Source organism: Neomonachus schauinslandi, chromosome 4 (genome assembly GCF_002201575.2).
Source record: "Neomonachus schauinslandi chromosome 4, ASM220157v2, whole genome shotgun sequence".
Classification (NCBI taxonomy): domain Eukaryota; kingdom Metazoa; phylum Chordata; class Mammalia; order Carnivora; family Phocidae; genus Neomonachus; species Neomonachus schauinslandi.
Genome location: NC_058406.1, coordinates 111,195,831 through 111,222,793, shown reverse-complemented (window position 1 = coordinate 111,222,793; position 26,963 = coordinate 111,195,831). Strand labels below are relative to the sequence as shown.

Sequence of the window (26,963 nt, the reverse complement as noted above, 5' to 3'; positions counted from 1 at the left end):
TAGTTTTGAGGGAGGTGAATATGAATTATAAATATGTAGATTTGCTGTGTGAACATTTAAGTTCCTTTTTAGTTTTGTGTTACTTGTGCATTAGTTAACAAAATGAACCAAAACCTATTTAAAAAATTAAGAAGGACTTTTCAATATATGTGATCCTCACGTATGTGTTTCTTTTTTTCTTTCTCTGTCATGTACATTACAGTTCTGGGATTAGCAGAACCGACATTTGAAGCTGAACTCTTGAGAGGCATATTGATTTTTTATATTGAAAACATTCCCAATGCTGGTAGAAGCAGGTTATCCTGAATTTATCAAATATAATCATTATAGTCATTCACCATGTTGGTATCACACGTATATAATCTCTGTTAAACTTTTCCCTTTTACTTGCTTCCCTTTCCTTGGTAGATAAAAAGGGTGGTGGGTTACATAGAAATATCTCTAACAGCAATTAATTACTGTTAGGTTTAAGGAAGATACATAGCCTTTCTGATGTCAACTAATTGTGATATTTGGTATATTTGTGATTATATGTTATTTAAAAAAAAAATTTAATACTGTATGTAATTTCCAAGTCTTGCCACTGAATCTACCAGAGAAGATTCTTCAAGCCTAGTTGCTGAACTTCAAGAAAAGCTTCAGGAAGAAAAGGCAAAGTTTCTAGAACAACTTGAAGAGCAAGAGAAAAGAAAGAATGAAGAAATGCAAAATGTTCGAACATCTCTGATTGCTGAACAACAGGTATGGTCCCCCACCCTTGTTTCATTTATTTCAGGTCTAAAGAAGACAAACATAAATTAACAAATATAATTTTTTTGTGTGTAACTGAGGGCATCTTACATCTTAGATGTGATTTTCCTACATTAACCCTGATTATATTTATTAAATATCTTCATGATAAAAGCATTTTTGATTCAGATTAGTTTTTTGTAAAATGAAAGTGCTTCTACTACACACGATATTTGAATTTTTTCCCCTAAGCACTCAAATTTTATTATAAATTACATGCTGATCAGTACAAATTTCTTTTACTTTCTATAATTTTTATCCATGTGACAGGCTGGTGGTACATAATCATGATCTACTGTTGAATTTTGCTGATTCACTTTATTAATAATATTGAGGAATGGGGAGAGGGTAAAGCTTGTGAGGGAAGCAGGGGCACAGACCACTAAGGACTAGGTTGCCTTGTTCGGGAGCTTGTGCTTCACCTCAGGCACCTGGAGAGAAAATAAAGGAATGCCACAGTTGGATTTATACTTAATCAGAATTGTCCACTGGGGTGGGGAGAAAGAATGGAGATTTGCCAAACATGGGCAACTGTGGGGACAGTGGGTGTCTGCTGTGACAGCTCAGGCCAGGGAGAGTAGTGACCTGCTTTTTTTACCCCAGGGAATGCTTTTCTGAAACAGGTAACATGTTACAGTTGATATACACATTTGTTTAACGTATGTGGTATTTTCCTTTTCTTGTAATGGTGTGATTACATTAATGTCTGTAGAATTCAAGAAAAGTATAGAAGTATAGTTCAAAACCTGTAGGAACTTTACATTTTAAGTTTTAAGGCCTGGGGAAAGAAAGAAGAGCCTGAAACGGGGAATGAGAAAGAGTAACGAGAAAAAGGAAAAGTGTGGCTTTATGGAAGCCAGCGAAATTAAGTGTTCAGGGAGGTGGAGTAGCAGCCAGTTCTAAGTAAGAATTACCAGTGAAGAGATCATTAATGATGTCTCTGTTTTTAAAAATCTGAGGTTGTACATTCCTTCGTATGATTCATTCTACATAAAATGTATCTTTCATTCATTTTCTTTCTCTGTGCTCTTTTGTGAGCTAATCCCCAATTTTTGATTTCCAAAATTAAGTAGGGGATGAATTAATTGGCTGAAATATGCTATTATAAATATTTGGGATGAATTAACTGACTAAAACACACTATTATAAATGCTTATTTTCTATACATACATAATACATAGAGAAATGGCTTAGCATCATAAATGTTCGAGGCATCTCCATGTATGCTTTCTGGCTAGAAATGATATTTAACTCAATCTTTAATGAATTAACTAATTTTGATCTAAAAATGCCATATTCTTATTAAGTCTCCCAGTTTTTAGCATTATTGGCATTATACATTGAAGGATCATAGATTATTAATTTTGGAATTGGAAATGCTGGGCAGATGGGAAGAGTCAATTTAGATCATTTACCATTCATCTGTTGCTTTTAAGTTTAAAGAAGATCTTAATGGAGATCTTATAAATGAAATTGTTAACAATTCGGTCATCTTTATAAAAGAAACTGCAGTTAGAATTGCCAAATGGGCTTATGCAATCAGTAGGCACTTTGATACATGAGCTTCACAGTAGGAAGGTATTTATAAAAAATTAAAGAGTAATAAGTCCAGTAATTATTAACCAGATGTGCAGTGTCTATTGCAAATATCCAGAAAGGAGAAGATGATGGGATAAAGTCATCTCTATAAAATATACTGTGGTAATCAAGACTTAGCTAAAGACAAAAGGAAGATTCCAGAAGCAGGAAGGGTATTAAAGAAAAAATGAAGTGTATAACAGCACTTGTTTTCTTTCTTTCTTCCCAATTTTAAAATCCTCTGTTAGGGACACCTGGGTGGCTCAGTCTGTTAAGTGTCTGCCTTCGGCTCAGGTCATGATCCCAGGGTCCTGGGATTGAGTCCCGCATTGGGCTCCTTGCTCAGTGGGGAGTCTGCTTCTCCCTCTCCCTATACCTGCTGCTCCCCCTGCATGTGCTCTCTGTCTGTGGCAAATAAATAAAATCTTTAAAAAAAAAATGCATCTCAGGTCACCGGTGACCTGCCTAAAAAAAAAATAAAATTATCTGTTAGTGCTTTTCCTTTGACAATAAATATGTAGACAATAATGAGAAAATAGAATTCGGGGTGCCTGGGTGGCTCAGTCATTAAGCGTCTGCCTTTGGCTCAGGTCAGGATCCCGGGGTCCTGGGATTAAGCTCCGCATCGGGCTCCCTGCTCTGCGGGAAGCCTGCTTCTCCCTCTCCCACTCCCCCTGCTTGTGTTCCCTCTCTCTGTCAAATAAATAAAATCGTTAAAAAAAAAGAAAATAGCATTCATTTTCAAGGTATTAAATTGGAGCATATCTTAATATGGAACCTCAGGACAGCACAGTCACATTGTATTTACCACAGTAGAGTATTCTTATTAAAAAATGAACATCATTTGTGAATTGCACTTTATCTTCTCCACATACAGATGCACCATACAAAAATATTTGCTAGTTTCTTTAGTCCTAGATGCTGTGTACATGCAGGTAATTTAAGTAGTTGTCATTCTCTTGTTCCAGACCAATTTTAACACTGTTTTAACAAGAGAGAAAATGAGAAAAGAAAATATAATCAATGATCTTAGCGATAAGTTGAAAAGTACAATGCAACAGCAAGAGCGAGATAAAGGTTAGTAATGTTTCACAATATATTTTTAACTCCATTTTAAAATTAAAAAATCACATGAAATGTTTTATAATGTTATTTCAACTTGGGGGCCTTCAGATTTGATAGAGTCACTATCTGAAGATCGAGCTCGTTTGCTTGAGGAAAAGAAAAAACTTGAAGAAGAAGTCAGTAAGTTGCGTAGTAGCAGTTTTGTTCCTTCAGCGTATGTAGCTGCAGCCCCAGAACTTTATGGAGCTTGTGCACCTGAACTCCCAGGTGAAACAGAGAGATCAGCCATGGAAACACAAGATGAAGGAAAAGTGGATTCAGCAATGGAGACAAGCATGATGTCTGTACAGTAAGTACATTATGTCTTCAACTTCCTTAAGTAATACAGGCTTTTAAACCACTAGTGTGCACTTTTCTAAGCTGAAAGCTCTAAAGATAGGAAATATGGTAGCACTACTGGTTGCCCACAGCCCATATATCTGAAAATTGTGCCATTTAAATTCCTTTAATCTGTAAATATGAGAAATATCTTAATACTGCTGCTTGTGTATATATATGAATCACTTTGGCATGTTTTCGTACTTTATGTGCACCAAACTCTTCATAGGCTGCCAAGATAAGGATCACTGGAGTAGTGTCAAGCTATTTTATTTATAGGAAGTGTTTAAATTTTGAAGTCCATTACCTAGGAGGAAAAGGCATTACTATAGTAATAAATATATTTATTTTGATGAGTGTATTGGGTGGGGGAAGGCAAAGGAGTTTTTTAAAAAGTAAAAATGTATTCAGCTTTCTGTTTGGTTTAAAAGAAAGGAGTAGAAACTGGTTAACTTGAGTTTGGGGAAGATACAAGGTTTTAAGAATGTAAGTGAAAAACGGAGCAAATAAACTAATTCAAAAAGGCAAGGCACAAACCTCTGAAGAGCCCATGGTAATTAGAAAACATAAATGACAAAAATAAGTCAAAACATGTGATGAAAAGCTAACTGACCTACCACAACAAAACCTCTCAAAAAAAAAAAAGCATCCAGTTGAACTCTACATATGAGAAGCACGTAAAGAAAAATGATAAGGGAAAAAAATATATAAGCCATTCAAAGCAAAAGTTTTTTATAAGTTTAAGAAAAAGTTTCACATGTAGAGAGGGCACAATTTTACCGTAAGCAATTGGTTGTTAACTTGTAGATGCTTGAAAATGTGACTTTGATCAATTGTGTATGAATGAAAAATGGATTAAAACTAGAATGAGAATTTTTCAGAGCCACAGTAACAGTAGACCTTCCTCTCAGGACACAGTGAAGTAAAAAATAAAGCAATAGAGAAACAGTTAAGAAAATTCACTATATACCAAATCACAAAGGAAGTCTCAAAGTTCGAAATATTGATATAATTCCAGCCACTAAACATAAGCAATTGAAAACCTGTAACAAAAATAGAAGTTTATACATTTGGAAATTTGAATACCTATACAATACAGGTATTGATAAGAAAATGGAAATTTAGTTACTTAAATCTGAACAAAAGTATCAAAAAAATGAGATATAATGAAGGTGGTAACACTGGAAGAATTATATAATCTCAAGTATATGTATTAGAAAATGAAATTGATAAAAGTATATGAGCCATGATAAATGAAATATCAAGCAAAATGAAGGTATAAGTAAATATGTGGAATGAATAGAACCATAACCACAGGTATGGTTTTAAAAATTATACAGAAGAAGATAAAGATTAATCTCATTTTTGTTATTATAGGTGTAAAAAATCCAAAAGACAATTTCAGCATTTCAAATACAATGGAGTATTAAGATGATCATCATGACTCAATGGAATATTTCAGGAATATAATAATAATTAAACCTCAGAATATCTCAGTGTAACCAAATTCACTGATCACATGGAAAGGATTATGTGATCATCTAGATACAGAAATAACAACTGATAAAAAGTCTGTGTCCATTAAAAATATTTTTTTAGGGACGCCTGGGTGGCTCAGTTGATTGGGCAGCTCTGCCTTTGGCTCAGGTCATTATCCCGGGCTCCTGGGATCGAGTCCCGCATTGGGCTCCCTGCTCAGTGGGGAGCCTGCTTCTCCCTCCGCCTTCCACTCCCCCTGCTTGTGCTCTCTCTCTCTCTCTCTCACAAATAAATCAATCTTCAAAAAAAAAAAAAATCTTAGCAATCTAGGAATAGAGGGGAACTTTGTTAGTTTCAGAGAGTATACATGAGACACTTATATCAAACATTATATTTAATGTTGAAACATTTAGAAGCATTTTCCATAATTTTAGGAAGAATGCCAGAATGCCAGCTGTCACCATGACCATTCTGCAAGACAATAAACAGTAAAAATTGGCAAGTAAAGTCTTAACTGTCACGATTTCATGATAATTTCCTTTTCAAACCACATAGACCTAACAAACTATTAAAAGTAATAAGACTACATCAGAGTGTATGTCATAAATATATCAAAATAGAGCAGTTTGCATATATTTACCAGCAAAAGCTGATTTGAATATATATATTTGTATGTGTGTATATATACATATATGTATTTGTATATGTATACGTGTATGTGTGTGTATGAGATCCCAATGAAAATTTAAGGAAATAATTTGTTAGTAATGAATTTAACAAAAAAATGTGCAAGACCCTTGTGGAGAAAGCTGTAGAACTTTATGAAAGGTATTTAAAGGCTTAGAAGTTAAAGATGGATGGAAGTACAGTGTTGCAAAGATACTGTTTTCTCATCAGACTTATTCAGTTATTTATACCCAACTAAAATTTCAACAGGATAAGTAGGTAAAATTTGATGTTGGATGTTAAAATTCATATAGAAAAATAAATGTGCAAAAAAACAGTTGATAACATTTTCAAGAAATATCAGTGAGTAGGAATTTATCCTGCTGGATGTTAAGATATAGTCTTAAGCTGTAGACGATAATTAATTCTGTATATTGTTGATAAAGTCACGGGTAAATAGATTACTAGAATTGGTTGTCTTGAAAAAACCCATGGATGTATGGAAATTGATGGCATTTTAAATCAGTTTGGAAAAAGACGTGAGATATTGGAGTAACTGGTTACCTGTTGGTGGAGGGTAACCTATATTTTATATTATATACCAAAAAATATTACAGATGTATTAAAGACTAAAGATTTCTTAACATATAGTATTTATTAAAGTAGACTACTTTGAATGTGGAGTAGGGAAGCACAAGGAAAAGACTACTAAGTGTTACATCAAAATTTCTCTCCCCTTTTTCTCTGTCACTCTCTCTTACACACACACACACAGAAATTTTTTTAATTTGATGGATATATCTAGTTCCTTGGTTGTGGTGGTGGTATCATGGGTATATGCATGTGTCTAGACTCATCAAGATGTGTACATGAAATGTGTGCAGATATTTGCATATCAATTATTAAACCTCAGTGAAACTAAGAAAAAGAAAATTGAAGCTAGGTCTAGTAATGCCAGCTTGGTCCTTTTCTAATTGGCTTGTTAAATGTGCTGGGTTTCTACTTATTTCAGCCTACTTTAGAAGTTCCCCCTTAATTTTCTATTTTTGTTTCTATTTGTGTGACTTTAGAAAGTCTAAATAATTAACTGTTTATTTTATAAAAATTAAAAACAGTAGTTTAGGGCGCCTGGGTGGCTCAGTTGGTTAAGCGACTGCCTTTGGCTCAGGTCATGATCCTGGAGTCCCTGGATCGAGTCCCGCATCGGGCTCCCTGCTCAGCGGGGAGTCTGCTTCTCCCTCTGACCCTCTTCCCTCTCATGCTCTCTCTCATTCTCTCTCTCAAATAAATAAATAAAATCTTAAAAAAAAAAAAATAGTTTAGCAGTCATTCTTCAAGTTCCTTCTCTAAATAAGCAATATCAGAACTGGCATTAAACTCCTTAGGAGTTAAAATCTTAGAACCCTTCCAAGTCCTACTGAGTGAGAAATCCACATCAAATTCAGCTCTAATACTCTAAGAAAATATAACTATAAACTCAGATATTCTCAACAAAATACTAATAGACCAAATCCAGCAATACATAAAAGGGATTCTTACTGGGTTTATCCCAGGAATGCAATATTGGCTGAATATTTAAAAATTAGTTTATGTAATATATCATATCAATATCAATAAAGAGAAAGCATTTAAACACTCAGTATTGAAGTGTTGAAGAGAACTTCCTCAACTTAGTAAAAGGCATCTAAGAAAGCCCACAAATAAGATCATATTCAGTGATGAAAGAAGAAGGCTTTTCCCCTAAAAATCAAGAAGAAAAAGATCAGTTGAGGTTCTCCTATAAAGGGCACTCAGGCAAGGAAAAGAAATTATAGGCATCCATTCCATATTGGAAAGGAAGAAATAAAACTGTCTCTATTGGTATCTATAACAGGATCTTGTATATTGACACACCCAAGAATTTCACTAGAAATCTAAATACTTAAGAGTAAGTTTAACAAAAGAAGTTCAAGACTCATACAGTGTTTTGAAGGTTACAAAACATTGTTGAACAAAATTGAAGACCTAAAAAGACATCCCATGTTCATTGATTGGAAGATTTAATCTTGGAGCACCTGGCTGGCTCAGTCGGTAGAGCATACTACTCTTGATCTCGGGGTTGTGAGTTCAAGCCCCAAGTTGGGTGTAGAGATTACTTAAAAATGAAATCTTTAAAAAAAAAAAAGAAGACGACTTAATCTTGTTGAGGTAGCAATACTCTTGTGATCTGCAGATTCAACACAGTATTGCTGTTGAAATATGCCTTTTTTGCAGAAGTGGACAATGGATCCTAAAATTCATATGGAAGTGCAGTGAACTCTAACCAAAACAATATGCAAAAAAGAATGAAGTTGGAAACGCACATGTCCTTATTACAAAAATTAATGAAAAGCTAGGGCAATCAAGACAGTATGGTGGTAGCCTGATCTATATATGTGTGTGTATATATGTGAATGTATATGTTTATAGATCATTGAAATAGAATTGAGAGTCCAGAAATAAGCCCTTAATATTTATAGTCAATTGAACCTTTGCATTATGGTCCAAGGTGCCAAGACAATTCAATGGAGAAATAATAGCATTTTCAATAAATGGTGCTGGGACAGTTGGATATCCACGTGGAAAAGAATGAAATTAGATCTTCTATTTATCTTATAAGACAAATTAACAAAATGGATCACGGACTTAAATGTAAAAGCTAGAATTATGAGTCTTTGTGACTTTATGTTAGGCAAAGCCTCTTCCTACAAGAATTAACATTTAGAAGATAAAATTCCTGCCTCATTCAAGTTGCTTAAAATGTAATTGGGGAATTACACATGCAGAAGAATTTAAAACATTAAATTACAACACTACATTACCGCTAATACCAGACATACAAAGAATCATAAGAGATTACTATGTACAATTATTCCCAACAAACTGGACAATCTAGAATATATGGCTACATTCCTAGAAACATACAACCAAACAAGACTGAATCATGAAGAAATGGAAAATCTCAACAAGCCATTAATAGTAAGGAGATTGAATCTGTAATCAAAAACCTCCCAGCAAAGAAAAGTCAAGGACCAGACGGCTTCGTTGGTGAATTCTATCAAACATTTTTTTAAAGAAGAACTAATACCAAACTTCCTGAAACTCTTCTAAAACGTAGAAGAGGAAAGAACTCTATTGAAGTTATTATATGAAGCCAGCATTACCCTGATACCAAAACCTGACAAGGGAAGGACAAGAAAAATACAGAGCAATATCCCTAATGAACAGATGCAGAAATTCTCAGCAAAATATTAGTAAACTGAATTCAGCAGTACATTAAAAGGAGCATGCAGGGTGCCTGGGTGGCTCGGTCGATTAAGTGTCTGCCATCAGCTCAGGTCATGATCCCAGAGTCCCAGGATCAAGTCCCTCATCGGGCTCCCTGCTCACCTGGGAGTCTGCTTCTCCCTCTGCCCTTCATCCCACTCGTGCTCTCTCTCACTCTCTCTCTCAAATAAATAAATAAAATATTAAAAAATAAAAAGCATACACCATGATCAAGTGGGATTTATTCCAGGAATACAAGGGTAGCTCAATATCTGCAAATCAGTGTGATATATCACATTAACAAAATGAAGGATGACAATCATTTAATCATTGCAATATATGAAGAAAAAGCCCTTGACAAAATTTCCAATGTCCTTTCATGATAAAAACTCTTAACAGAAGTGGGTATAGAATGATTTTATTTTTATTTATTTGACAGAGAGACAGCCAGAGAGGGAACACAAGCGGGGGGGGGGGGGGGGAGAGGGGGAAGCAGGCTTCCCGCAGAGCAGGGAACCTGATGCGGGGCTCGATCCCAGGACTCTGGGATCATGACCTGAGCCGAAGGCAGACGCTTAACGATTGAGCCACCCAGGCGCCCCTGTAGAATCTTAAGTAAGAAGTCAAACTCATAGAGTAGAAAAGTAGTTGCCAAGAGCTGGGAGGTGGGAGAAAAAGGTTGCAAACTTCCACTTACAAGATGAATAAGACCTGAGGATTTATATAACATGTAAACAGTAAATGATAGCACTGTGTTGTATATTTGAAATTTGATAGGAGAGTAGAATTTCAGTGTTCTCCCTGCCTTGCAAAAAAGGTAAGTGATGGAGGTGTTAGTTAACTCAGTGGAGAGTCTGCTTTTACAATGTGTATGTATATCAAATCATCATATTTTATACTTTGAATGTCTCAATTTTATTTCCCATTAGTAGTAAAAATAAAAATATAAGGCTACACCCTGTTACATTTTTTTTCTTTTCTAATTTTTGAGTATTTTAGTGTGATGGGCAGATTCACACATGGCACAGTAACTAGCACATTTATAGCCATTTAGTAGTACTTTTGAAGTCTTTATTGATATTTGGTTTATTTTTTTGTAAAATAAAACTTCAAGTCCTTTAGCTTACTCAAGGACGTGTAGCATTTTGTTTTGTTTCTAGTTTTAATGGTAAAGCCACCCAAGAAGTACCACTTGATTGGTAACATGGATTAACCCCACACATAGGAAGAAGAGTGGTTTTTAATCCCTGGGGGGGAAAAAAATTTTAAATTCAGAAGACCTTATCTCTGGAAAAATGCATGCACAAAGTTTTGCTTATAATTTCAGTTTGTAGATCTAGGTTCAAGACCTGGTACAAAGAATATACACCATTGAAATGTGTCCTAATTTAAACAGTCTGCTTTTGAAAGTTTAGTACAAACCTTTAAGTGCTCTGTATTAATAGTTAAATTTCCAAATCTTACTGGAAAATGTAAAGTCCAGAATTTTAACCAGCTTAAACAAAAATAAATCCTTCTCTTTTAGAGAAAATAGTCATATGCTATCTGAAGAAAAACAGAGAATAATGCTGTTAGAACGAGTAAGTAAATTGCTTTCCTAAAATACAATGTTTGCTATGTTCACTCTGGGGATGCAGTTACATAAACCTTGTATTGAAAACATACCCAGTTGTGTTTATAAATTAGATCTTTTAATGGTTACTTTTGTGGTTAATGTTTTGAGAAATCCTGTCATTTTTTTAATCCAACTGGCTAAATGTTTGGCAGTAGTATTTCAGTCCTCTTATTTTCATTTCTTCCCAATAAATGAAGTCTCTATCAGTAAGAAAGATTGGTGGTCTTTATAAAATGAATATATGGAATAATGGTTTATTCAATAACAATTCAAATGCAGCAAAACATAAATACGAACTTCATGTATTTCAAAAGCAAGGTAAATATTTTCTAGAATTGGGTGAAAATAGAATATGAATAATGAAGAAAAGTTAAGCGTTTTTTTAGAGATTAATTGAACAAGAAAAAACTGACAATAAGGGGTTTCCTCCCAGTTGTACTACCAGGTTATATATAATTTTGATTCAAAGTTAACATATCTTTGTTCATAGACCACTTTTCATTCCTTAGGCTTTTAAGATTTTCTACATTTTCTTTATTAAAGGGTTGTGTGATCACCTTTATCAGAATCAGCTGTGGTGTGTATTACAACTACAGGATCCTCCTCTTAGGCCATACCTATTCCTATCCCTATCTCCTGTCTATCCCCTACAGAGTCTTTGGAGTTAGATCTCAGCTATTTACTGCATATTTACAAGTGCCATAAGTAATTCTAATGCATATTAAACTCTTGAGAACTCTAGGCTTAGGTAAATGTATCTAAAATTGTTCTAATTTTCTCTCTTAAGCCTGTAAATAATTAAAACAGTTGGAAAGGACCCATAAAAAAGAATATAGTCACTAATTTTTCATACTAGATCAGAACATTAATGTGAAGATTCAGGAAATTTTGACAGTTAAGTTTCAATTTGAGAAGGTACAGGGGATAAACCACAGGTCTCTTTTTTTCTCCTACAGACATTACAGTTGAAAGAAGAAGAAAACAAGCGGTTAAATCAAAGACTGGTAAGTTATTTTTCTTGCCCAATAGATGTTAACATTTCAAAATGTTTTGCATTATCTTTTATTATAAATACCATCAGAGGGGCGCCTGGGTGGCTCAGTTGGTTAAGCGACTGCCTTCGGCTCAGGTCATGATCCTGGAGTCCCGGGATCGAGTCCCGCATTGGGCTCCCTGCTCGGCGAGGAGCCTGCTTCTCTCTCTGACCCTCCCCCCTCTCATGTACTCTCTCTCATTCTCGCTCTCTCAAATAAATAAATAAAATCTTTAAAAATAAATAAATAAATAAATAAATAAATAAATAAATAAATACCATCAGAGATATGTATGGCTTGATTAATTTATTTCTGGTAGTTTCATTGGGCCATGTGGGTCATTAATGAATTGATTCTCAGAGTGATGACCTTGAGTCATAGTTACTATCTGTGGCCATAGAGCTGACCAAGTGGACTGCCTTACTAATATAATGTTAAAATCAGTCAATAAAATCAAGGCAGTGTTTCTGATTAAAAAGCTATGATCACTTAGGATTCCATAATTACATGTATTTATAACATCAAGTTAGGATTCTTAAGTCAGTAACAAAGTTGGAGGTATTCTTCATAGGCCTTTTGAAAATTAACATGTTCACATTTAAGTGTGCATAATTAATACATGGTATCCCTTCCCGTTTTTTCTTTTTTTTTTTTTAACTTAAACTGTTTGACCTTGACACCTTACATGAGACACTATATGGTCTTCTGAATTAATATTGGCTCTAATCTAACCTTTGAACTTAACCAATTACTTGAACAGTTATACAGTTGATCTTACATGCTTTAATAAAGCAATTACTTCATTTTTCAAGTTCTAATAATTGTAATTTACAAAAAAAATAGGAATAATCTAAGGCCTGTGTTCAATACTTTTGAAAAGTTTTAAGGTACTGATTAGAATTGAGCTTTTTAAAATTTGTGTCTTGTAGGGAAACATCTGCTTTCTTTCATATGCCTTTCTTCCCCAACTTGAACAGCATAAATTACATCTTAATTCTACAGTCATCAGTCATATAGTCAGTTAGTCTGTAGTCATTCCAGTCAATCATTAATTTATCACCAAGATAATCTTAAGGCTATTTGCTATTTTCATAAGTAGAGCAAACTTGTTCAAAAAGACTGAGAAGAGTTGCCTATCCCAGACATCATTCAGTATGCTATTTTATGCGGTATTTCCAATAGAATATAAGCTGTGTTTGGCAAGGATTATAGTCAGTTTTGTCTGTGTTCTTAGCACCTGGAATAGTAACTGGTACACGGTTGATGCTTGGGAAGTGTTTATGAATGAAAGATTTTTGCCCTTCAGATCCAAAGAGTACCCCACTCCCACCCAAAGAGGTGTCTCAATGTAAAGCATACTTTCATATCAATTTACAACTGTTTTCACACAGTGTTTTCTTAAATCTAAGCCCTTGTTTATAATAAATATCTGAAAAACTTAAGCTTTTTTAAAAATCAAAATAAAATTGAATATGGTCTGGAAAATGGATAGTCAAACTTGTCTTCACTGGCAGCATATAGACCATTTGGATGATTCTGATAATAAGTTGCTACACATCTAGGCCTTTCTATTCACTATTTGTTGTTGTTCATTTTACTTTGTTTCCAAATGCTAATAAGACCCTGCATCATTCCAGATAATGTTTAGAGGGCAATGGAACAAATTCTGAGCATCAGAATTAGAGCGCTGTGAATTGTGTAAGAATTGAATCACAGACCTGTACCTCTGAAACAAATAATACATTACATGTTAGAAAAAAAAAAAAAAAAGATAGTAAGAAGGGAGAAATGAAGGAGGGTGGAAATCGGTGGGGGAGACGAACCATGAGAGACTATGGACTCTGAGAAAAAAACTGAGGGTTCTAGAGGGGAGGAGGGTGGAGGGATGGGTTAGCCTGGTGATGGGTATTAAAGAGGGCACGTACTGAATGGAGCACTGAGTGTTATATGCAAACAGTGAATCATGGAACACTACATCAAAAGCTAATGATGTAATGTGTGGTGATTAACATAATAAAATTTTTTAAAAGAGACTTATTAAACAAAGAGAAATCCATTAACTGTCCTTGATTTGTACAACTGTGTAATGGACCCACTCTGCTTGGGAAGTATAGGCATCCTCACCCTCCTTTCTGGCCCCAAGACCATGGGACATAAGTCCCGTGTATCATGTGATGGTGTAAATAATGGATTAAAGCCTGTTGGAAGAGCAAGCAGTCCCAGCTGAGCTAAGGCAACACTACATCACCTAGCGTGTCCCATTCTATTGTGCTCATCAGGAGAGGAAATGGATGACAATCACACCTGTCATTATTTAGCACTTGCTGAGAATAGTGGGTTTTTAAACTGAAGTTCTCAGAAGTTGCCTTGGAGGTAAGTGAGGGACTTTACCAACTCTCAGAACTTTATTCTCCCACCCCCATTTTAACCAGAGGAGTATTGTATTTGTTTTTTGTAGTAGATATTGGACCTTGGAATAAGATTTTCCTGAAGAGTTTTTTGGTTTGTTCGTTTACCAAAAGGAAAGATTTGAAACTGATGTGTTAGAATTGGCAAACGCTTCCCCAAAACTTGTCAATCTCTACTCTGTGATATTTTTAATATTAACTGTGTAATTATAAATAAAATATCCTATATTTAAAGTTTTTAATGCAGGCAAATTTGATTAAGAAAATACCATAAGTAAAAATGTAGGTGAATTTGTCCACTGAAAATCATTGTTGAAGGAAAGCAGTTATATTAATAATGAACCTCATATTTGGATCCTTAAAAGCTGGGACACAGATGTGAATATGTGTGACATCAAAAATTTTTGCAGCAGGGACCTAATAAATAAATGTGGTGCTTTAATTATATAAGCTTTATTCATTTTTTTAGATGTCTCAGAGCATGTCTTCGGTATCCTCAAGGCATTCTGAAAAGATAGCTATTAGAGAGTAAGTATTATATTTATATTTTCTGTTTTCCAGTGAAATAAATTTATTGATTTGGATAGTACTGAATTGTTAATGAAAATATTTTTCAGTGGCTATATTCCTTCAGATTCAGGTGCATTGAGCTGAGTGTTTTGTAACCATTGGTCGTAAAAATTTTTTATTAAGCATAGTTTTTCTAAATTATTATTCTTGGAAACATTAGGATTATATTTGAAGTCATTATTACAGCTTCATTTATCATTTATACACAAATATTCCTTTTGACTCTACTTCACTTTTCACCTCTTTTAAATCCCATTTATTACCTTAGCCTTTTACATTTTAGATTGGAGAGTCAGGAGATTTTTTAAGTTGCAGTGTTTCCTCATTTTTATTTTTCAGACTTCATTTTATTGATATACTACCAATTCACAATACACTATTTATCAGTTGAATAATTTCATAGACAGTCTTCTAGAACCACATTAGCCATAGTAATATATTGGGTTTTGGCATGGACTGTTTGAAAGGAGGGTCTCTGTAATAAAGTTTTCAAAAAGTGTTGTCAGCAGCATATAAACACTGGTCAGTCTTCTATACCTATCAGGACAGATAAAAAAATCAGCAAACTAGATATTTTTACAAGACCCTTTATTTTTGTCTGTAATAGGTCTGTCAACTAAATTTTCGGTTGTCAGACATCTGTGGTTTCTGACCTTCAGCTTCTCATTAGAATTTTATCTTTTCTCAGTGATGTTAAAAAACTAGCTGGTATCTGCTTTTATATATCAGCTGTATGTCAGATCAAATCCAGTTTTTGGCATTTCAAAGATTAGAGTGAGATGAGCTTTTAAAAAAAAAAAAAAATTTTTTTTTTTTTTAACTGCCTAGAGAGAGGCCCTTACCTTTTTGAAGGTGTTCTGGTATTTAGCCAAAACAGTGCCTGCCACATCTTGTTAGGTAGGCATCAAGTATTTGTAGGATGAGCAATTAAGGAAAAAGCTGTTATCCTTTAATAGCTTTCCCAGTGATTTTGATGATTTATCAGGTGCAGGGCCTACTAAACTAAATGATCTTGACAACTAAGAAATCTGAGATTAACTTTCTTTTTTAAGTTTTTTTATTTTAATTTCAGTACAGTTAACATACAGTGTTACATTAGTTTAAGGTGTACAATATAGTGATTCTGCAGTTCCACGTGTTACTCAGTGCTCATTATGATAAATGTACTCCTAATCTCCATCACCTATTTCACCCATTCCCCCCACCCACCTCCCCTCTGGTAACCATCACTACTCTTACTCAACATAGTACTGGAAGTCCTAGCCACAGCAGTCAGACAGTAAGAAGAAATAAAAGGCATCCAAATCGGCAAGGAAGAAGTAAAACTTCCACTATTTGCAGATGACATGATACTATGTAGAAAACACCAAAGGTTCCATCAAAGAACTACTAGAACTGAAAAATTCAGTAAGGTCACAAGATTAACTTTCAAGGCCTATTCATATTTTGAACAACATTTCTAAAAATGATTCTGAAGGCACAGAACCAATTAAAGCATATATGGGCAGTTGTACCCACTTTTTTCTTTCCTTGATCCTTCTTTCGGGCCTTCGCCCTAAAGCAGTAATTTTCATTGACTTGTTTAAAACTAATTAAGTACGTGAACTGAGCACAATAGGTTTTTCTTTCAAATTGAAGAGCTCTATACCTGGAGACAGAAATAGTATGTAGTCTTTCTTTGCCACTGTGACTGCAAATAGTTCACTTGGAATTTGTTTCATGTTCTAAGATGGAAGATGAGGATGAATATCTTCTTCCTGTGATTGGTGACTATAATGGTGTTTTTCTCCCTCTCATCCAAGCATTTGTTTTGTTTCTTTTTTTTAAACAATAGATAGTATTGGAAATTTAAAAGTTTTGGTCTTTGACAGTCATGGGCATCATTCTTTGAACATCTGTGTATGACCAGCACTCTCACTGGGAGCAGGGTAGAGTAAAAGAAAAAAAGATCATGTTAATGTGAGTTTTAATAATGCATTGATATTTGAATATAGAGTTGAATATTGCAGAATATATACTTAAAGTTTTCAGAAGAGGGTGGCAGTAACCATTGAGGACAATAAATTATATTCCTTTATTCAGTTTTCAGGTGGGAGATTTGGTACTCATCATCCTAGATGAGCGCCATGACAATTACGTGTTATTTACTGTTAGTCCAACCTTGTATTTTCTGCATTCGGAGTCTCTGCCTGCCCTGGATCTCAAACCAGGTGAGGGTGGTAAGTGTCACATCCATAACTAAGATAAAAACCTGGAGTATAGAGAATATATCAAAGATTTTTCTACCCTCTTGACTAATTAGAATTAAATCACTAAGAAGGAACTCTGCTTAATATGTTTTTTGTTTGTTTTTTATAAAATCTGCATTATACAGATTATTTTCCTGGATTCTGTGGAAAGTTCAAAATTAGAGTGTATTTAATGCACCTGGCTCAAGTATCTCATACCCTAGCAAAAGTAGAATTATATTGTCAGAATTCCCATATAAATGCAGCCTATTTAAGCTTAGTTTATACTCATTTGTTTACAAAGGCAATAAAGACTGTTTTTAGAAAAAATATTCTCTCCAACTGTAAAATGTCTTTTCTGTCCTATTTATCATCTTATGTTCCTACCTTGTTTTTTAAGGCTTTTTAAAAAAAGTTTTGTTAAAATTTACTAAATTACAATGTCTATTATAATTACTTTGATCTTTAAAGAATAGAAACCTTGGGATACTTAGCTTAAATAGAATTATTAAAATACAAGAATATATGTCCAGGGGCACCTAGGTGGCTCAGATGGTTAAGCGTCTGCCTTCAGCTCAGGTCATGATCCCAGGGTCCTGGGATTGAGCCCCACATTGGGCTCCTGGCTCGGGGGAGCCTGCTTCTCCGTCTCCTTCTGCCTCTCCCGCTGCTCATGCTCTCTCTCTCTCTTTGTATCTCTGTGTTTCAAATGAATAAATAAAATGTTAAAAAAAAAAAAAAAAGGAATATATGTCCATTTACATTGATGTTTCTGTTTGGAATGACTTAACCAACATGGGCAAATACCAACTCTTGACGTAGGCCAATGTCACATAGTCACTCCATCATGACTGTTGGTGATGGGTTATACAGAATGTCCATAGACTTGTATAGTTTTCATATAACCTTGAAAAATGAGAAGATAAGCTTACAGCTTACTGGTTTTCTGTCTTGAAAACAATGAACTTGGTTATTTTTTCGATTTGCTGTAGGTTTCTTTTTTCTCATTTCTTTAAACTTTTTATTTGAAAATGATTTTTAAATTTACCAAAGAGTTGCATAGTAAGTACAGTGCAAAAAAAAAAAAAAGACCCATACACCTTTACTCAGATTCACCTATTGTTAACATTTTGCCCCATTTGCCTTATTCTACATGTGTATGTCTAAATGTATAAATACATAAATATACACAAATATGTGCTTGTTTTTGTTGCCGGAACCATATGAGTGCAAGTTATATCATGGATCTTTATTTTTAAATATTTCAATATGCATTTCCCAAGAATAGGAGAGTTAGTGTTTAAATCTAGGAAACACTTGGGGCGCCTCGGTGACTCAGTCAGTTGAATGTGCATCTGTTGGTTTCAGCTCAGGCCACGACTCCAAACTCAGAGGGAGTCTGCTTGAAGATTCTCTCCCTCCCCCCCCCTCCCTCCACATGCACCCACTCTCTCTCTGTCTCTCTCTCTCAAATAAATCTTTAAAAACTTAAATAAAAATAAATCTAGGAAACACTGTATACTCTTAGAGGTTTACAATGTACATTACCATTTTAAAGGTTCTCACAGGTCTTGGAGAAAAGAACTTATTTAACTTACTTTACCAAGGAACTCCACTCCAGCCTTCCCTCCCCTCCACCCTTTTTTTGAGAAATACAGAACTGAGGTTACCAATTGGGAATTATGCTTCCCTACCCCTGTGTCATTGCCCTGGGGATTATTAGGGTGTTTTTGTGCCCGTGACAGTGGGACTTACTACTCCTCAAACATAAAACTTAAGTGTTTAATTTTAGATCATTCTTTTCAGCAATCATGAATTGTCTGTGAAGTGCTGTATTACTCTTAAGAGTATTTTCCATATCCTGTGGTTTAGGGGCTTTTAATCTTTCTATCATGTGATATATCTACACATTTTTATTTCTGATAGTTCACTCATGATATCTTTTTTTTTATTATTTTTTTAAAGATTTTATTTATTGGGGCGCCTGGATGGTTCAGTCATTAAGCATCTGCCTTCGGCTCAGGTCATGATCCCGGGCTCCTGGGATCAAGCCCCACATTGGGCTCCCTGCTCAGCAGGAGGCCTGCTTCTCCCTCTCCCACTCCCCCTGCTTGTGTTCCCTCTCTCACTATGTCTCTGTCAAATAAATAAAATCTTTAAAAAAAAAAAAAAAAGATTTTATTTTTGCGAGAGAGGGTGAGAGAGAGAGCACGAGTGTGGGGAGGGGCAGAGGGAGAAGCAGACTCCCCGCTGAGCAGGAAGCCCGATGTGGAACTTGATCCCAGGACCCTGGGACCGTGACCTGAGCCGAAGGCAGACGCTTAACCAGCTGAGCCACCCAGGCGCCCCTCATGATATCTTTCATTTATATGTTGCCAAATTATGTTTAAGGAATAAAAATTAGTTTTGTCTTCTCTTAGGAATCTCTCAAAGGCTTTAGCCTAACCAGATAATTTACTGGCCAAATACTTTCGAAATTGACTCTTTTAAAAACTTATCTTCTGATGAATTTAAAAATAGAATGAGTACTTTTCCTTTTCTTAGTTTGTCACACTTTGGCTCTATGAGGACTAGTCTTTTCACCCTGTCTCCGCCCACATTTTCCATCTCCCCTTTACATAAGCGCTGCCTTTCCAGACTTTGGTTCTTAAGCCTTTAACTCTCGTTTTTTGTGCACTCACGATGTTAACACTGCCATTCCAGGCACTGTGGAGTACAGATGTGAGGCAGATGCAACTCCTGCCCTTGAGCACTGGTGTTAAAAGCACCCACCCCCCAACCAAAGAAAAGGGTAGTGCTTTGCTTTGAACCTGGAAAATAAATTTTGTCTGAATAACTGTCTGCTTTCAGAAATGGACATGGTCATCTTCATTAGCACTTTCAGTAGATGGCACTGTTGAGCTAATTTAGAATCCTAGATTTATTTGTTCATGATTTGTACTTAGATTATTTGTATTTCTTGAACTCTATTCTGTGATTTGATTTACCATCTATATTTAATGAGTAAAGCCAAAATTACTGGCTGAAAAGTAAAATGAGTTCATTTTTGGTTTATAAATCATTTTGTATTGTAGTGATTTGTTTTAAAAGTCTTTACCTTCTTTCACTTTTGAAAACTTTACTAGTTTTGATTCTGGCAGTTTTGTTTTCATGGGTGATTATACCTGTACTTTTAAAAAGAAATTAACAATTTCATTCAACAGCTTCAGGTGCATCTAGAAGACCCTGGGTACTTGGAAAAGTAATGGAAAAGGAATACTGTCAAGCCAAAAAGGTGAAAAACTACATCAAATGATATAAACCTAGGAACTATCAAGAAGATTCAGATTCACATACTACACATAGAAATTGTTACTAGGGCAGTCGTTTGTCCTTTAGCTCATTTAATTAATACCTTGAATTTAATGAGTATGAGTATGAACCACAAATTTTATAAGTATTTGTTATTTATCTTTAGAGAGTAGATGTAGGTAGATTACCAACAATTCATCAGCGTATACATGAAAATAACTGCAAGTTTCTGTTCTATAACTATCAAGTTACTAGTGTTTTCTTGTGCAAAAAAAGAACACACAGCATAACTGATGATTAAATTACTACTATTTGTAGTAGAGTTTTTTTCATATGCTACCCCCTTTGAAGAAAGATAATGCAAATAATTTGATGACTAAAAATGTACCTGACCATAATGTCAGCAGTGTCAATGCTAGAGAATCAATGGAATCTAATGAGCATTTTTCCTGACTCACTGTAATTTGGGGCCCCTCTGCTCCAAAACACTAATGAAACTTAAACTGTGTATTGAGGGTTCTTTGATACTTAAAATCATGACATATGTCTCCCTTTGTACTATATTCTTGAGCAATTATACTAGCTCTTTCTTCCATCAATATTAGTGGTTCAGTATACTCTCATGTGTAAGGGCTGGATTTTGTATAGTTTGATAAAGACTTCTCACCCATGCTTCTCGGCCCACAATACTCTAGCATTGAGTTGTGTGATAGGACAGTACCTTTGTGATTTGGTTTTAACCATTTAAGTGATTCTTTTTCTTCTCTTCTTAGGCACAAAACAGATTTAAAGTTCCTTTGGGGACAAAGTTTTACAGAGTGAAAGCTGTGTCGTGGAATAAGAAAGTATAACTTATGGAAGAAATTAAACATTCTGTGACATTTTTCTGATTTGTCCTACAGTGCTTATTCATCACTCCAAAAACAGCAGGCCATCTTTTTATACAAAAGTCACCGTGACAATATACTTCATTGGTGTATATCATTTACTTTTTAACTGGCTACGTTTTAGGAACAATAAATTCATCAAACTCTTGGCTGAATTAAAATGGTTTTGTTTTTGTTTTTTTACCCAAATAACTAGAAATGTGGACCAAACTAGTTAATTTTCTCAAAGGGCATACCCTGCATTGTGGCTTAAGGTTAGCCATATTAATTGCCTGTTACATATACATTAGCTTGGACTTAGATATTAAATGTTAGTTATTATTACCAGCATTTGTCCTTTTGTGAAGTCAATATCAGAAAACTTGCACTCTTAAACACATTCTTTATAAAATGTATAAATTCTTCAAAACTATTTAAAGAGGAGTGTTATTGCATGCAGATAATCATAACTTTGAGTTTGCCTCTGTAGACTACTAAAGCAAATTGTTCCATTTATTTTTTTAAATGCCCTTTGATGTTTCAAAACAAAAAGAAACTCTTAATTTGATTGGCTGATGTTAAGATCAGCCATAATCAGCAATCTTCAAAAGCACTTTCAACAGTGGTCACCTGGGTTCTAAAGGGAAGAGTCTGCTATTCACAGTTTCAAATGCAGCACTGAAACCTTCCCAGCCTCTTTATTACTTGGTTTAGAATAATCATATTGATGAAATCGTATTTCATGGTTTGATTTCAGAAAAAGCATATTCATTGTACCTTAACCATTTAGAGGTCATTTAAATAACAAAATATTGTATTGTAAAAGACATGTAGAATTTTAAAACAATAAAGATTTGAACCTGTAAATGTGTGTGCCTTTTAAAGAAGGATACATTTTTAATATATTTGAGTGATTGCTGGGAAGTGTGAAAAAACTTGTTCTGTATCATATCAAAAGAGAAACATGTTTATTACAAAAATGTTCTTTAACTATATACTATGTAACAGGGTAAAACAGTGTTATGTAGAATAGAATTGTGTAAACTAGATATGTAGACAAATTGCTGTGGAGCAAAGGTATTTAAATGAGTTAGTTGAGTTGGATGAGGCTTGTTTCAGGTTTGTTGCTAGAGAACAATAATAAAATGATTCTTTTTCAGAAAATATTTAATTTCTTCTTAAAATAAGTTAAATATTTTTTTAAATATGTATATCTAATAGTACAGAAAATGGAATAAACACCATAGTGTATAGAAAACTGAATTTGACAACATATTAATGAATAAATGAACAAATGATTTCACATGTTTCTATTCAATCCTTCCATGACATCTCAATGCAAAAAATACCAAAGCATTAAACTACTTTATATACAGAATGGTTTTGTGAAGCAGATTTAGTTGGGTCTAAATGAATCTGCCAGATGGACCATTTTGACTTACTTGGTGCCCTTCACACATATAAATATGTGGTCGTTGTGCTGTGGAATCACAGTGGCCTGACACATGAAAGCCATCATCTCATTAATGCTCCTCTTTAATGTTGGATTTTATTGCTTACAGTTTTTCTTCTTTTTTATATCCATCCTATCAGTGTTCACATATCCCTTTATAAAGCACATGTAAAGAAAATGCAGTTTTGTTAGTTAAAAATGAAACCTGGAAATCAAAACTCAATTGAGTTCTTAATCTTTGTATGGTTACGGTCAATGTACTGTGCTTTTGGGCAACTTGCATAAACTGAACCTGTTTTCTCATGTATAAAATGGTATAATAATAGGACCTACCTCCCAAGGTTATTTTGAAGGTTAAGTGATGAAAATTAATATAAAGTACTTTGAACAATTTCAAAAACAGATTAAATATTGAATAAAAGCTATTGTAAAGATTTTTTGCATAGTCAAAACCTGTTAAATTCACTACTCAAACTCTAATAGAAATGTATCTTTATTCCAGGGATGAATTTTAAATCACATTTTACTGCAAGTAAAATTTAAGCACACATGAAATATGTGGATAATTTCTTTTTGCAAAGGTATCTCTGCATATGCTAAGAACAGAATGAGCAAAAATTATCTAAACCTTCACTTTTATTTTTTAAAATTATCATGGCATAAGACATGTACATGCTTTCAAAAAAATTAATACATCCCTAAGTCCCTGTCCTATTTCCCAGTTGTACCACCTAGAAGTAAAATTTTACTTTTTAATTTTAGCCTTTTTTAGTCTATATGCCAAATCATAAGACTACACTGCAATCAACTTGATAATTTGTTATCAGTTTACTTTCTTATATGAAATTTTAGTTATTAGAACTTTTTCTGCTATCTTTCCAATAATTTACTATGTAACTTTTCAACTAGCATTTACAATATCTTGACTCTAAATACTGTTTGCTGAGCCATGTCCTTAACTATGATTACATGTCCTCCCTTGTACAGCCCATAGTCTATTTGAAGCTTTTCTGTTGTTTTTTCTTTTTGTGCTATTACTGTGTAATTGCCAGAGCCTTGATCTTTTTAAATGCTTCTTCATATTTGATCTCATCAAGTCACATTTCCCAGAAACATGCATTTTGGAACCATCTCTCCCCATGCCTCATTATACACAGCTAAAATGAATCAACTGTCACTTTGAACATTTCTTGGAAACTTTTTTAGCCAGAAGCACACATTTGTTAGTTTTGCCATTTGTTTGGCTACCTCAAAATATGTCATCATCTTTCCAGCTTTCAGTAGCAGTTTCTCTACTTTTCCAACTTTCACAGACAGTTCCTTCACTGTTCCGGCCTCTGATCAGGCAGTGCCAAACGTTAGGCTTTTGTTATGGCAGCACCTCAGTCTTGGTACCAATTTCTGTATCAAGTGTTTATTGTTGTGTAACTATTCATTCCAAAACACTTAGTTGCTCACATGGCTGCAGTCACCTGTTGACTCAACTTAGGCTGGATGATCATAATGCCTTCACTCAAGTGTCTAAAGGTTAGGGTTGTCCTCAGGGATACTTTGGTTCCTTATGTGGTCTCCATCATAATACCCTGGCTTTCTAAGTTACAATGTAGCATTCCTAAAAGAGAGGCAGCAAAAGTCTGAGGCTTGGAAGGCAAATTCTGTCGCTTGTCTTTTGGTCAAACTAACAGAACCAACTCAGATTCAAAGGAGTAGCAGGGTATAAAAATTGTCTTTTTAATACCATCACAAGGTGCAAAATAGCTATTGCCCTTTGATAGAAATAGTTACAGATATCCTTGAAATTTTTTTTAGAATAGCATGTGATTTAATGATGTCTAAAGCCACAAAATTTGTTTAAAATAATTTCCGTAAGTACGTATGTTACTTAGTAATAAAAACTGGGAGCAGTTAAAAATGTTATTGTCCACTAATTGATAGCTTTTATATTAGTCATAGTCTCAGAATATAAACAAGCCATCTTTGGCCAATTTTAAAAATGCTTTGTATAATTTATAATATTTGTGAGTAAGATGGAAATTCTTTCAAACACTTCTTAACATAGTGGTAATGAGACTCTACAGTCAGCTGTAAGCTATTTGGTTTACATACTTCTTAGGTGTCTCAGACTTGGAGGCCATTTCGTTTCACCTGTTTCATTCTTACCTTAAAATAAATAAGGCTTACCGGCAATATCAGTCCTCATGTTAAAGGAAACAAGTGGCAAGCCTCAGTGTTACAAAATGCAAGATTAGTTCTCCATGTGCTCTCATCAAAGCAATTGTATGCTTCACATAAGAATATACCTAGCGATGCCTCTTTAGTGTCTGTGCCCCCATTAAAATACTGTGCCATTCAGCCATTTTAATGGATGTCGCCCATTCTGTTTCCTTCAGAGCAGGTGATAGGCCTGCTAGAGGGAGGAATCCCTCCATTCTCACTGAACTAACAGTATAATATGGACAATTCAGGAAATTCCAGCACTCTCAGGGGTTATTTTTACAAATGTTACATGTTGCTTCTGAAAGATGTTTTGTGGACCCTAATAGCAAAAATGCTTCTGACAGTCTAATTCCCAGTTGATGTTGTAATACTCCTTTCTTAGACTGATTTAGAAATGCCACCCGTTAATTCCTCCACTAGTCAGTAATACTACTCTGTGAATAGCTCATGTAGGTGTCACTTGTAATCTCTTTGGAATTCTGCTGTAACAGTGGATGTCTGCTTAACCAGTTCAAGCTTCTAACATCAACGTCTAGTTTCTTAAAAGAATGAGTTCTTAACTCCTACAAGTGTAAAGCCTAAACTGCCAAGTACATACAACAAGTTTATCTCTTCATCCAACCTGCTTAGAAGTATGATTTCTGGACCTGTCACCATATGTGCAGGTATTAACTTTTAAAACAGGTTATACATGATCTAGTAGAAATGTATACTCTGCCCTTATGTTTTCATATCACGATAAACATAAGTAGATCCAGTAACACATTTTAGCCTGTAGCATTGAAGAGTGCAAGAAAACATGAGTGAGCAACGTTTATAACTGTGGCCTATTTTGCATCCTGGAAATATTACCGGCGGATTCTTAACAGCACTAAAAGCAATTGGGCATAATTTAAAATATTTTGAGTTGCCTTACAAATAATACTGTCATTATCTGATAAGAGCATTCAAAAATTCTACAAGAATTCTGTCATCACTCTGATCCTGATATCCGTAGGGATCTGGGATGCCGGACAACTCACCTTCCAACTTTGGTACCTGGTATTTCCCAAACTGCCTCCACATTGAACAATTGTGCACTCCATAAAACATCGGAGAGGCTTTTCAAAAAAGTTTTGATTTATTGAATAACTGCTATTTACCATTATCAATAGAGTATTCACAGTTAAGGTAATTGAAATCTCACACCACGAGCTAAGTGGTAATTCCTAGTTCATAACATTAAGAGGTGGGTGGGTACAGGCTTGTGGATGTAACTGGAATGTCAATAAATCACTTTCACAGCACATCAATGTTGTCTTTTTGGGATTTGAATGACTTACAACCTGACACGCATGCCCATGCTGCTCTGTATTGTAGATATCTTCACTCAAACTGTTTTCCCATAAATAAATGAATCAGTAGTACTAAATTTTCCATGTCCTTGTATGAAGGCAGGCCATGTCACTGGGGTGTGATTCCAGTATAAACCAAAACCATTGTCACTTGTGACAGTAATATGGTTGCCAAGGGAATATAGTATACTAACAGATGAATTCTGTCTCTTGTTGGAAGCGGAATAATCAAAATGTAGCCCAGCGAGCCAGAAATTGGAGCAAGCTTTGGTTGTCAGGTGGCCATAGCAGTTCAGCTGTGGGAGTCTAAGGTGGGGACTTGCCTTCTCAATGCTACTCACCCTTCTCCCCCAGCTGCATTTCCTAGCTTCCCTTTCCCATCCCCTACAGTTAATGCTGCCTTTTTCAGTTGTTCAGGTGTTAGCTTTTTTTAAAAGTGTAATTAAGTTCTAGTCATGTCTCCGTGAGACTATAACCAAATCCTTGTTGTCTTGATTGGACTAATTGTTTTAAAATCTCAGCCACACATCCACAGCTGCTAGGACTATTTCTCCAGATGCCCATTGAATTATTTATTTAAACTTTTCTCATTTTACACAAGTTCTAGGGGATACCTGATTTCCCTCTGCATATGTTCTTTGTGGCGTTTATTAGAATAAGCCAACCTGGAATTGTAAATTCCCAGATTTTCATATAAATCTTGAAAA

At 34.8% G+C, this 26,963-nt stretch overlaps 1 protein-coding gene across 4 annotated transcripts in view; it reads left to right on the top strand.

Moving 5' to 3' along the window:
- The window catches only part of RB1CC1 (RB1 inducible coiled-coil 1), a 94,376-nt gene extending 71,174 nt beyond the window's left edge, over positions 1-23,202 (top strand). For 2 of the 4 annotated variants that reach the window (XM_021688574.1, XM_021688575.2), the window contains exons 16-24: positions 576-741; positions 3,336-3,444; positions 3,541-3,781; positions 10,766-10,820; positions 11,812-11,859; positions 14,767-14,825; positions 16,950-17,086; positions 20,299-20,369; positions 21,160-23,202. In XM_021688574.1, coding sequence (XP_021544249.1) covers positions 576-741; positions 3,336-3,444; positions 3,541-3,781; positions 10,766-10,820; positions 11,812-11,859; positions 14,767-14,825; positions 16,950-17,086; positions 20,299-20,369; positions 21,160-21,237 — 964 coding nt within the window. In that variant the 3' untranslated portion in view covers positions 21,238-23,202. The remainder of the gene's footprint in view (positions 1-575; positions 742-3,335; positions 3,445-3,540; positions 3,782-10,765; positions 10,821-11,811; positions 11,860-14,766; positions 14,826-16,949; positions 17,087-20,298; positions 20,370-21,159) is intronic. The other 2 variants (XM_021688576.2, XM_044914629.1) reach the window with 2 other exon arrangements.
- Positions 23,203-26,963: the final 3,761 nt, after the last annotated feature.